The following is a 13,805-nucleotide window of genomic DNA, read 5'->3' as shown; positions in this document are numbered from 1 at the left end:
TTTCTCCTTAAAAAGATGTACAAATTATACTTGAAGTAACTCTCTCAACCCCACAAATAGGTATTTTATTTAGTGTCATAAGGTATGAATATGACCTCAAAAGTATGGCCCCCGGCCACCCTTTTAACTCAGTAATGAAGTCACTCCTGAGGTTCACCCTTCAGCCAAAGGTTAGTTAGGACCATAAAACAAAACGAGACTAAATGGGCACACCAGCTCAAGGGGAAGGATGAGAAGGCAGGAAAACTGGTAATGGGGAACCCAAAGTCGAGAAGGGAAGAGTGTTGTCGCATCATGGTGTTGGCAACCAATGTCACAAAACAATATGCGTATTAATTGTTTAATGAGAAACTAATCCGCTCCATAAACCTTCATCTAAAGCACACGTACAAAAAATATTTAGAATGCAACACATTCATCAGTTGGAAAATAGATTCTCAAGAAAAAAAAGATACAAATATGAGCACTGGCAATTTGGACTACTGGGAAATAACAACCAATCAGCAAATTCCATCAACACTGCCTCTTGTTGGAGGCAAAGAAAGCAGAGCTTATGCACCCAAAAATTGTTTTCATATTTACCACAAACTTTGGTATTCTGCATTAGCGAGGCAGTTTGGAAGACATGTGAAGTTAAAGTATGGACATCACCAGGCATCCCAATTCTACCTCACAAGCCTCCCATGATGAAGATGTACCTTCTCATGAAAGTAGGGATTTTCCTTTCAACCCTGTGCAGGTAACAAAGGCTCACCTATCATCCCTGAGCTATACACACTTTGATTGTTTTCATAATAGTGGTGAAGGGTTTGCATTCAATCATCCAGCTTCCCTTGCCCTGGTTTCTGTTGGGACAAAGCAAAACAGGCTATCCTTCATAAGAGTTGAAGCTGCCACCTTCAATGTGAGCATAACAGAGTTAGCTGGTTATAGACAATTCCATACACTTCTAGCTGCGAGATAAAGTTAACGACTCAGTCTGAACCCTGTATGTGAGGGCAACAGAGCAGAAAGAAACCCCAATTCAACCAATGTAAATGCACATTTCCTCCAGACTACAGCCTCAGTCTCTCTGCAGTGTTCTAGGTTATTTCTGTTGTTGTTCTGTGTCATTTTGTTATTTAAAATTATGTGCAATTGCATAGTAGATGAGAACCTTTCAAATAGAGGAAATCTCCATCGAACCATAGTAGGGCATAAAATAAATGGCCTACATTTGTGCTGAGTAAAAACTCATATCAAGAAAATTCTTTCACAGCTTTGGATGTTACATTACACATCCAAAGGATGGACTGGTATGTTAAAAGAAAGAAAGATGCAGACCCCAAATTCTCACAAAAAGACCATACTTAATGGTCTGACTGACTAGAGGAATCCCGGCGGGCATGGTCCACAAACCTTCTGTTGGCCCAGGACAGGAACCATCCCCGAAGACAACTCATCAGACATGAAAGGGACTGGACAGTGGGTAAGAGAGAGATGCTGATGAAGAGCGAGCTAATTATATCAGGTGGACACTTGAGACTGTGTTGGCATCTCCTGTCTGGAGGGGGGATGGGAGGAGAGAGAGAGTTGGAAGCTGGCAAAATTGTCACGAAAGGAGAGACTGGAAGGGCTGACTCATTAGGGGGAGAGCAAGTGGGAGTACGGAGTAAGGTGTATATAAACCTATATGTGACAGTCTGACTTGATTTGTAAACGTTCACTTGAAGCTCAATAAAAGTTAATAAAAAAAAAAAAAGAAAGAAAGACACTATTTTCATAACATGGGAATTGGTTAAATTCCATAAACGTATCATCAGAATTTTAGTCTAGAGACATGTGGTTTGCCATGCTAAGGGGAATTTCTTCTTCCTGAACCTCCCTCTTGACTGTTCACAGTCTTTGGTCAGGCAACCTTCTCCTCTTACTTATCATTAATATACATCTAGGTTATAAAAAAAAAAAAAATTCCTTTGCAATCTATAGGGTTATATGGAGCTTTGAACATATGACAAGGTTTCTGGTATGGCTGGATTAAGACCTCTGGAGACTCCGAAAAGAGACAGACCCTCCACCCATGTGTCCTTAAAAATAAGATTTTACTTATGTCAAAAATAAAATTTCTTCTGTCTAGATTTCTTTAATGGCAAAATTCTAGATAAATTCATTAGAGCAAAACTTTTTTCTCTCTCATTTTTTAGAATCCCTGCTTTGAGTTTTAGCTGCCTACAAAATAATCCAGCTGATGTTGGGTGGTCAGCTTGGCCTCCTCACTACTAAGTAGGAGATTAAAATTTATACCTCTGTAAAATTGCGAAAGGGTATGTGTTACGGACCTTTAATAAGCTTCTCCAAGGGGATAAAAACATGGATTTTATAATAACTTCAAGGGCTTTAGTTGTTGGGGTCAATGGACTCCTGGATCACTTAACTAGTGTGAAGTCAAAGAAATGCAGGCCAAAAGACCTCATGTAGAGGAATGGAGAAGGCCCATTTTTTTTTTTTTTTGCTGTGTGAAATGCTTTCCTACTCAAGACATTCAGTATAATTTTGTTTCGCTATCACTGAACCTAATCCACGCTTTAGCCCAGGGCTTAATGTTTTAAAAATCAGAGGCTTAAAGACATATTAACAATAAGTAATATGTCAACTCTGTAAAGTTACCCTCAAATATCTAGAGTGGATGAGGCACAAAAACAAATATCCGACAATGGAGATCATTTGGAAACCCTATATTCTTCTTACCTACTTACTGACTCTTAGTGACTAATTATCAGAAACCTCGCTCTGACTTGGTCTGTATGAGTACTGTCGATTACAGGTGCAGGACAGAAAACAAAGCAAGTTATCTCCTTCTGGAAGTGGGTCTTGTCTCATAATAGGTTTCATCCTATGGAATAACTTTAACAATTTTTGGCCTTATGGCAAAGGTTGGTTGTATGTTCATCTCTACACGCATTCATTAAAGTCTTGTACGCCTACTAGGTGCCATGAACTGATCCAGGCACTGAGGAGCCAGCCATCACCAGGACAGCCAAGGTTCCACTTCCATGCAGCTAATATACCCCTTTAGAGAAGATTCAAATAACCTGAGTCAACTTTGAACAAGACACATCTCACCAGAGGGTACTTTGTTTCATAACTTGTGCTACCACATCTGACCAGAGGGGGCACTTTCATAACTCGCACCAAAGGGGCCATTTGGGAAAAAAATTAAAATTTCATGTATATTAACATGAAAATCTCTTGAAATTTCAGTGTTCCAAAACCTCTGCAAAAGCATATTTTCCAAATAGACCTCCTTGTCTATAGCAGATGAACGTATTTCTAAGCACACATAAAAATGAAGATACATACTCTTGTCCACATGGATGTCCATATGATAGATTTAGTCTATTTCCAAAACTGCATAAAATTCTGCACTACTGTTTAAAAATGCATTGATCGGCATGACCTAAAGGATCACATTTTCTAAGTATTAAAGTAGTATTAGTCACTAACAAACGGTCTGTTCAAGCTAAAAAAGAAAGAAACGATCTCTAGTTCTATATGGCAAATTGTTTTACATACTGTCTCTTAAATATTCCAGCTGTGCTGACCAACATCTGTCATATTTAGTCAAAATGCCTTCTTATATTATGGTCATGTTTAGTAAAAGGATCAAATTGTTTCTGAAGTTATAATTTTGGGGGAACACATGAATAATTCTAAACCTTTTCCTTCCCAAATGAGGAATATTATTAAAATTTTTATAGTCCTCCCCAACATTATCTAATAATCATCTGCTGTGTTTTTATTTACCACAGACAAAAACATCAGTATCGGCCACCATAAATAATACTTTTCAGTTATAAATTGATGCCACAGTCAAAGAAAAAAAAAGCTTATTATTTATTCTCTCAATCGAATGTTTTTTTGTCCTCCCTTACGCCTTCTGAGAGTGTGATTATTTAAAAATGAGAGTTCCGTGCTCAGAAATATCATGCTTCCATTTGTGCTCCTCAAATAATTTCCTGAGCTCCTCCAGATAGGTCTGATGCAACTCCTCAGTCTGCTCTGGGGTTGGGTGCTGAGTCTGATGAACAGGGATTGGGGGGCCAACTGCAAAAATAGAGACTACATCACACACGAGAAACCAAAACCACGCCACCACAGACAACTGTCTCTAACAGACAGCTCTGAATCCATTCAGGCCTGCTCGTTCTGATCCCTTCTTTATTTTACTGGCTGCCCGCAGTCATCACACCACCCCAGCTGGTATCAAGTAAAGAATTTTCCTTCTCAGCAGACACTGGACGGTCAGTGTCCTGGTGGCTTGGACTTTGACTGAAATGAGCTGCTGTGCTGACTGCAGCTGTGAGGTATGTGAACAGGGCTGGGCGTCCACGTCACCAGCATTCTCCCTCTGGTACAGCCGAGAGCCAGACCACAGTAGGCTATCGTTGCTGACTATGAAATCCCTTCATCGTGTGGCATCGAGCTTCCACTCTGACTCTTCTTCTGTCTTTCTAAATAACACAATGTGCGTGTGTCTCTGTGTGTATCTTCACAGCTAAAGGTCTGTACTAGAGAAATACACAGTCTTGAGGATTTCACTGCAATCATAAAAAAAAACTGAAAGTCAATTAAAAGTCTCAATAAAAGAATTATTGGAATGGTCATTTCGATGGAATCCTGGGCAGTAATTTTTTAAAAAATGAGATCATATATACGTGTATACACACATAAAAAAAATAGATGGTTCAAAATGTATTCTTAAGTGAAAAAAAGAAAGCTATAGGAATGATACAGTATAATCCCGCTTATGAAAAACAAAACAAAAACCTTCTATGTCTAGACTTAGAAAGAGAGTCTAGAAAGTCTAGAAAGAGGGATAACAAACTGGTAACAGTGGTTACCTCTAGGGAAGGAGGTAGGAATGGGGAACTTTCACTTTATCTGTATTATGGGAATTTTCTAAGGGAATATATTTACCCTTTACCCGTATAACAACAAATCCAATTAATAAAAACAAATCCGGCAACTTCTATTTGTATTCTAAATGGCATTTAATACAATAAATAACGTTTCTCTCACTTGTCTCATATGTTGGCATCCTTGGTACCTGTTCTCCTGGATCCTCTCTGCTATTCACTTTGCCCCCTGCTGGTCTGGTGCTGCTACTGAATGTCGTTGTCAGGTGCCCTGGAGTCGGCTCTGACTCATAGCTACCCTATGTACAACACAAAGAAACACTGCCGGGTCCTGGGCCATCCTGGCAATCATTACTATGTTTGAGCCGATTGTTGCAGCCACTGTGCCAATCCATCTCCTTGAAGATCTTTCTGTTTTTCGCTGACCCTCTACTTTACCAAGCATGACGTCCTTCTCCAGGGACTGGTCCCTCCTGATAACTTACCTAAAGCACAAGAGAGGAAATTTCACCTCACCATCTGCAGAGCATTCTGGCTGTACTTCTTCTCAGACAGATTTGTTCGTTCTTCCAGCAGTCCATGGTGTTTTCAATATTCTTTGCCAACACCATAATTCAAAGGCGTCAATTCTTCTTGGTTCCTCCTTATCCACTGTCTGGCTTTCCCATGCAAATGAGGCAATTGAAAATACTATGGCTTGGGTCAGACACACCTTAGTCTTCAAAGTGACGTCTTTGCTTTTTAACACTTTAAAGAGGTCTTTTGCAGCAGATTTGCCCATTGCAACAGTCAATTTATTTCTTGACTGCCGCTTCCATGGGCGTTCATTGCGGGTCCTAGCGAAATAGAATTCTTGACAACCTCAATATTTCTTCTGTTTATCATGGTGTTGCTTATTGGTCCAGTTGTGAGGATTTTTGTTTTCTTTATGTTGAGGTGTAATCCACACTGAAGGCTATAGTCTTTGATCTTCATCAGTAAGTGCTTCAAGCCCTCTTCACTTTCAGCAAGCAAGGTTGTGTCACCTGCATGTCACAGCTTGTTAATAAGTCTTTCTCCAATCCTGCTACCACATTCTTCATATAGGGATTATTTGCTCAGCATACAGACTGAATGAGCACGGTGAAAGGATATAACCCTGATGTACACCTTTTCTGATTTTAAACTACTCAGTATCCCCTTATTCTGTTTAAACAACTGTCTCTTGGTCTACATACAGGTTCTGCATATGCACAATTAAGTGGTCGGGAATTCCTACTCTTTGCAATGTTATCCATAATTTGTTATGATCCACACAGTCGAATGCCTTTGCGTAGTCAAACACAGGTAAACATCTTTTTGGTATTCTCTGCTTCCAGCCAAGATCCATCTGACATCAGCAGTGATACCCCTGGTTCCACAGCCTCTTCTGGATTTCTCACAGTTCCCTGTCAGTGTACTGCTGCAACCATTTTTGAATTACTTTCAGCAAAATTTTACTTGCATGTGATATTAATGATATTGTTTGATAATTTCCGCATTCCATTGGATCACCTTTCTTTGGAATGGGCCCTTATACAGATCTCTTCGGCTGGCCACGTAGCTGTCTTCCAAATTTCTTGGCATAGACAAGTGAGCGCTTCCATCGTTGCAACAGCAACTCCGGGTGGTTTCAAATCGCCAACGTTTCGGTTAGCAGACAAGTGCTTAACGATTTGTACCATCCAGGGTCTTTTCAAATAATACAATCAACAACAACAAAAAATTACAATATGCACTAGTATATCCATCAATTCCTGGAGCCTTGTCTTTCGCCAATGCCTTCAGTGCAGCTTGGACTTCTTCCTTCAGTATCATCAGTTCCTGATCATATGTTACCTCCTGAAATGGATGAATGTCAGCCAATTCTCTTTGGTACAGTAACTGTGTATTTCTTCCGTCTTTTGATGCTTCCTGTGTTGTTCAACTTTTTGCCCATAGAATCCTTCAATATTGCAACTTGAGGATTGAATTTTTTCTTCAATTCTTCCAGCTTGAGAAATGCCGAGCGTGCTCTTCCCTTTTGGTTTTCTAACTCCAGGTCTTTGCCCTTTTCATTGTAATACTTTGTCTCCTCAAGTCGCCCTTTGAAATGTTCTGTTCAGCTCTTTTACTTCATTTCTTCTATTCACTAATGAACGAAGGCCAGGCAAGTTGTAGGATGACATCAAGGACTTCATACATGAAGAAAGCAAAAGGTCATTAAGAAGACAGGAAAGAAAGAAAATACCAAAATCAATGGCAGAAGAGACTCTGAAATTTGCTCTTGAATGTAGAGTAGCTAAAGTAAACAGTTCTGTACTGAGTTACTGAAAATCAGAATACTTCTGAGAAGAGTCCCTGGAGCCCTAGAAAACCAGAAGTTACTCTTTCCACAAAAAGAGTTTTTACTACTAAAGAGAAGAAAACATGTTTACAACATAAGACTAGATTAGATGCAAGCTGCTGCATAATTCTTTTTAAACCGCAAGGGGAAAAACAGCTTCATCAGGCTGCTCTTGGAAACTGCACTTCTTTTTTTATAATTTTATAATTTTTATTGTGCTTTAACTAAAAGTTTACAAATCAAGTCAGTCTCTCACACAAAAACCCATGTACACCTTGCTAAAAAAAAAAAAATTTTTTTTTTTTTTACACACTCCCAATTACTCTCCCCTTAATGAGACAGCCCGCTCTCTCCCTCCACTCTCTTTTCGTGTCCATTTTGCCAGCTTCTAACCCCCTCCACCCTCTTATCTCCCCTCCAGGCAGGAGATACCAACATAGTCTCAAGCGTCCACCTGATCCAGGAAGCTCACTCCTCACCAGCATCCCTCTCCAACCCATTGTCCAGTCCAATCCATGTCTGAAGAGTTGGCTTCAGGAATTGTTCCTGTCCTGGGCCAACAGACGGTCTGGGGGCCATGACCACCGGGGTCCTTCTAGTCTCAGTCAGACCATTAAGTCTGGTCTTATGAGAATTTGGGGTCTGCATCCCACTGCTCTCCTGCTCCCTTAGGGGTTCTCTGTTGTGTTACCTGTCAGGGCAGTCATCAGCTATAGCCGGACACCATCTAGTTCTTCTGGTCTCAGGATGATGAAGACTCTGGTTCATGTGGCCCTTTCTGTCTCTTGGGCTTCTCATCACCTTGTGTCCTTGGTGTTCTTCATTCTCCTTTGATCCAGGTGGGTTGAGACCAATTGATGCATCTTAGATGGCTGCTTGCTAGCCTTTAAGAACCCAGACACCACTCTTCAAGGTGGGATGCAGAATGTTTTCTTAATAGATTTTATTATGCCAATTGGCTTAGATGTCCCCCTGAAACCATGGTCCCCACACCCCTGCCCCTGCTATGCTGGCCTTCAAAGCATTCAGTTTATTCAGGAAACTTCTTTGCTTTTGGTTTAGTCCAATTGTGCTGACCTCCCCTGTATTGTGTGCTGTCTTTCCCTTCACCTAAAATAGTTCTTATCTACTATCTAATTAGAGACTACCCATCTCCCACCCTCCCACCCTCCCCCCCTCGAAACCACAAAAGAATGTTTTCTTCTCAGTTTAAACTATTTCTCAAGTTCTTATAATAGTGGTCTTATACAATATTTGTCCCTTTGCAACTGACTAATTTCACTCACCATAATGCCTTCCAGCTTCCCCCATGTTATGAAATGTTTCACAGATTCCTCACTGCTCTTTATCGATGTGTAGTATTCCATTGCATGAATATACCATAATTTATTTATCCATTCATCTGTTGATGGGCACCTTGGTTGCTTCCATCTTTTTCCTATTGTAAATAGTGCTGCCATAACATGGGTGTGCATATATCTGTTCGTGTAAAGGCTCTTATTTCTCTAGGATATATTCCAAGGAGTGGGATTGCTGGATCCTATGGTAGTTCTATTTCTAGCTTTTTAATGAAGCACCAAATCGATTTCCAAAGTGGTTGTACCATTTGACATTCCCACCAGCAGTATATAAGTGTTCCAATCTCTCCACAGCCTCTCCAACGTTTATTCTTTTGTGTTTTTTGGATTAATGCCAGCCTTGTTGGAGAGAAATGAAATCTCATTGTAGTTTTGATCTGCATTTCTCTAATGGCTAATGATCGTGAACATTTCCTCATATATCTGTTAGCTACCTGAATGTCTTCTTTAGTGAAGTGTCTATTCATATCTTTTGCCCATTTTTTAATTGGGTTATTTGTCTTTTTGCAGTTGAGTTTTTGCAGTAACGTGTAGATTTTAGAGATCGGGCGCTGATCAGAAATGTCATAGCTAAAAACTTTTTCCCAGTCTGTAGGTGGTCTTTTTACTCTTTTGGTGAAGTCTTTGGATGAGCATAGGTGTTTGATTTTTAGGAGCTCCCAGTTATCTAGTTTTTCTTCTACATTCTTTATAACATTTTATATACTGTTTATGCCATGTATTAGGGCTCCTAACTTTGTCCCTATTTTTTCTTCCATGATCTTTACCATTTTAGATTTCATATTTAGGTCTTTGATCCATTTTGAATTAGTTTTTGTGCATGGAGTGAGGTATGGGTCTTGTTTTCATTTTTTTGCAGATGGATATCCAGTTATGCCAGCACCATTTGTTAAAAAGACTGTCTTTTCCCCGTTTAAATGTTTTGGGGCCTTTGTCAAATATCAACTGCTCATATGTGGATGGATTTATGCCTGGATTCTCAATTCTGTTCCATTGGTCCATGTATCTGTTGTTGTACCAGTACCAGGCTGTTTTGACTACTGTGGTGGTATAATAGGTTCTAAGATCAGGTAAAGTAAGGCCTCCCACTTTGTTCTTCTTTTTCAGTAATGCCTTATTTATCCGGGGCCTCTTTCCCTTCCATATGAAGTTGGTGATTTGTTTCTCCATCTCATTAAAGAATGTGATTGGGATTTGGGTTGGAATTGCATTAAATGTATAGATCGCTTTTGGTAGAACAGACATCTTTATAATGTTAAGTCTTCCTATCCACAAGCAAGGTATGTTCTTCCACTTATCTAAGTCTCTTTCGGTTTCTTGCAGAAGTGTACTGTAGTTTTCTTTGTATAAGTCTTTTACATCTCTGGTAAGATTTATTCCTAAGTATTTTATCTTCTTGGGGGCTACTGTAAATGGCATTGATTTGGTGATTTCCTCTTCGATGTTCTTTTTGTTGGTGTAGAGGAATTCAACTGATTTTTGTATGTTTATCTTGTATCCCAATACTCTGCTGAACTCTTCTATTAGTTTCAGTAGTTTTCTGGAGGATTCCTTAGGGTTTTCTGTGTATAAGATCATGTCATCTGCAAATGAGATACTTTTACTTCTTCCTTGCCAGTCTGGATGCCCTTTATTTCTTTGTCTAGCCTAACTGCTCTGGCTAGGACTTCCAGCACAATGTTGAATAAGAGCAGTGATAAAGGGCATCCTTGTCTGGTTCCTAATCTCAGTGGGAATGTTTTCAGGCTCTCTCCATTTAGGGTGATGTTGGCTGTTGGCTTTGTATAAATGCCTTTTATTATGTTGAGGAATTTTCATTCTATTCCTATTTTGCTGAGAGTTTTTATCACGAATGAGTGTTGAACTTTGTCAAATGCCTTTTCTGCATCAATTGATAAAATTATGTGATTCTTGTCTTTTGTTTTATTTATGTGGTGGATCACATTAATTGTTTTTCTAATGTTGGACCATCCCTGCATACCTGATATGAATCCCACTTGGTCATGGTGAATTGTTTTTTTGATATGTTGTTGAATTCTACTGGCTAGAATTTTGTTGAAGATTTTTGCATCTACATTCATGAGAGATACAGGTCTATAATTCTCTTTTCTTGTGGTGTCTTTACCTGGTTTTAGTATCAGGGATATGGTGGCTTCATAGAATGAGTTTGGTAGTATTCCGTCCTTTTCTATGCTCTGAAACACCTTTAGTAGTAGTGGTGTAAACTCTTCTCTGAAAGTTTGGTAGAAGTGAAGCCATCTGGACCAGGGCTGTTTTTTGTTGGGAGTTTTTTGATTACCTTTTCAATCTCTTCTTTTGTTATGGGTCTATTTAGGTGTTCTACCTCTGTTTGTGTTAGTTTAGGTAGGTAGTGTGTTTCTAGGAATTCATCCATTTCTTCTAGGTTTTCAAATTTGTTTGAGTATAGTTTTTCACAGTAATCTGATATGATTCTTATAATTTCAGTTGGGTCTGTTGTAATATTGCCCATCTCATTTCTTATTTGGGCTATTTGCTTCCTCTCCTGTTTTTCTTTTGTCAGTTTGGCCAGTGGTTTATCAATTTTGTTGATTTTTTCAAAAAAACAGCTTTTGGTCTTGTTAATTCTTTTGATTGTTTTTCTGTTTTCTATTTCTACTCTGTCCCATAGGGTCGCTATAAGTTGGAATCGACTTGACGGCACTCGGTTTGTTTTTTTGTTTTTTTTTCATTTAGTTCAGCTCTAATTTTTATTATTTGTTTTCTTCTGGTGCCTGTGGGTTTCTTTTGTTGCTCTCTATTTGTTTGAGTTGTAGGGATAATTCTTTGATTTTGGCCCTTTCTTCTTTTTGGATGTGTGCATTTATTGATATAAATTGGCCTCTGAGCACCGCTTTTGCTGTGTCCCAAAGGTTCTGATAGGAAGTGTTTTCATTCTCATTGGATTCTCTGAATTTCTTATTCCATCCTTAGTGTCTTCTATAATCCAGTCTTTTTTGAGCAGGGTATTGTTCAGTTTCCAAGTGTTTGATTTCTTTTCCCTGCTTTTCCTGTTATTGATTTCCACTTTTATGGCCTTATGGTCAGACAAGATGCTTTGTAATATTTCAGTGTTTTGGATTCTGCTAAGGCTTACTTTATGACCTAATATGTGGTCTATTCTAGAGAATGTTCCATTTGCACTAGAAAAGAAAGTATACCTGGTTGCTGTTGGGTGCAGTGTTCTGTATATGTCAACGAGGTAAAGTTGGTTGATTGTAGCAATTAGATCTTCCGTGTCTTTATTGAGCTTTGTTCTGGATGTCCTGTCCTTCACTGAAAGTGGTGTGTTGAAGTCTCCTACTATTATTGTGGAGCTGTCTATCTCACTTTTCAATGCTGATAGAGTTCCTTTTATGTATCTTGCAGCCCTGTCATTGGGTGCGTAAATATTTAATATGGTTATATCTTCTTGGTGTATTGTCCCTTTAATCATTATATAGTGTCCTTCCTTATCCTTTCTCATGGATTTAACTTTAAAGTCTATTTTGTCAGAAATTAATATTGCCACTCCTGCTCTTTTTTGATTGTTGTTTGCTTGATGTATTTTTTTCTATCCTTTGAGTTTTAGTTTGTTTGTGTCTCTAAGTATGCAGCATATAGACGGATCTTGTTTTTTAATTCATTCTGCCACTCTCTCTTTATTGGTGCATTTAGTCCCTTTACATTCAGGGTAATTATGGATAGGTATGAATTTAGTGCTATCATGTCTTTTTTTGTTGTTGTTGACAGATTCTTTTTCCCACTTGATTTTATGTGCTGAGTAGGTTTTCTTTACATATTATCCTTTCCTCATATTTGTTGTTGTTGATTTTGTTTCGCTGAGTCTGTATTTTTCCTTGTATTTTATTTTGGTGAGTAGGATAGTTTGTCTCCTTTGTGGTTACCTTATTATTTACCCCTATTTTTCTAAATTTAAAACTTTTATTTCTCTGTATCACCGTATCTTCCTCTCCATATGGAAGGTGTATGATTACATTTCTTAGTCCCTCTTTATTATTTTAATGTTGTGTTCTTTTGTATAATAACATTGCTGTTACCCTGTTTTGGGCTTTTTCTTTCTTTCTTTTTTTTTAATAATCTTGCTTTTTTTTTTTTTTTGGATTTCCCTGTCTGGGTTGACTTCTGGTTGCTCTGCCTAGTGTTCTAGTCTTGGGTTGATACCTATATTATTGATTTTCTAACCAAAGAACTCCCTTTAGTATTTCTTGAAGTTTTGGTTTGGTTTTTACCAAATCCCTCAACTTGTGTTTATCTGGAAATGTCTTAATTTCACATCCATACTTAAGAGACAGTTTTGCTGGATATATGATTCTTGGCAGGCAATTTTTTTCCTTCAATTTTTTAAATATGTCATCTCTTTGTCTTCTTGCCTACATGGTTTCTGCCAAGTAGTCCGAGCTTATTCTTATTGGCTCTCCTTTGTAGGTGACTTTTCGTTTATCCCTTGCTGGGAAACAGCACTTCTTGCCCTGGAAAAATCAGCCAGTGCCTACTTGCCATGGTGGAGTCATCAGGAACCACAGCTTCTGTTTATGTTTTGCTGCTTTTGACCGCTGGCACTCTCAATTGTTGCCTTTTCCAAGTTCCATCCAACAATTCAGGATTTGTTATATATGAATTCTGTACACAGTAAGCTTGCTCTAATTTCTATTGTGCCATGCTGCATTTACCTAAGATGAGGAATGAGCAGCTTCCGACCCATGTGTGTCAGAGTCGAACTGTGCTCCATAGGGTTTTCAATGGTTGTAATCTTTCAGAAGTAGATCTTCAAGCCTTTCTTCTTAGGCAGCTCTGGGTGGTTTCCAGTTGGCAACCATTTGGTTAGCAGGCGAGTGCTTAACCATTTGCACCACCCAGGGTCCTTGCAAATAATGCAATATGCACTTGTATCCCAGATTCACCAAATTTTAACATTTTACATCACTGGGTTTCTCTCATTTTTTTTATTTTTGTAGAATCATTTGAAAGTAAGTTATAGACATCAAGTCTAAATATTTCAGCATGTGTTATCACTTAAGAATAAGGACTGTTTTACAGAACTGCAATACCATCATCATACCCACAATGTTTAACATTTATATAAAAAATTATTTTATACCTACTCATTTACTGACTATCTCATTATCCAACATTTCACATTTGCCACAAAAGTAAAAACTCTGCTATCTATTTTGCACATTAATGATG

At 38.6% G+C, this 13,805-nt stretch overlaps 1 protein-coding gene across 1 annotated transcript in view; it reads right to left on the bottom strand.

Annotated features, from left to right (window-relative positions):
- Positions 1-3,783: 3,783 nt before the first annotated feature.
- MOGAT1 (monoacylglycerol O-acyltransferase 1) overlaps positions 3,784-13,805 on the bottom strand; it is a 52,183-nt gene continuing 42,161 nt past the window's right edge. The window contains 1 exon segment of the mRNA XM_049888842.1: positions 3,784-4,083. Coding sequence (XP_049744799.1) covers positions 3,929-4,083 — 155 coding nt within the window. The 3' untranslated portion in view covers positions 3,784-3,928.

Source organism: Elephas maximus, chromosome 6, assembly GCF_024166365.1.
Source record: "Elephas maximus indicus isolate mEleMax1 chromosome 6, mEleMax1 primary haplotype, whole genome shotgun sequence".
NCBI lineage: Eukaryota > Metazoa > Chordata > Mammalia > Proboscidea > Elephantidae > Elephas > Elephas maximus.
Note: the sequence above shows the minus strand (reverse complement) of the source record. Positions and strands in the feature narration are given on the sequence as shown.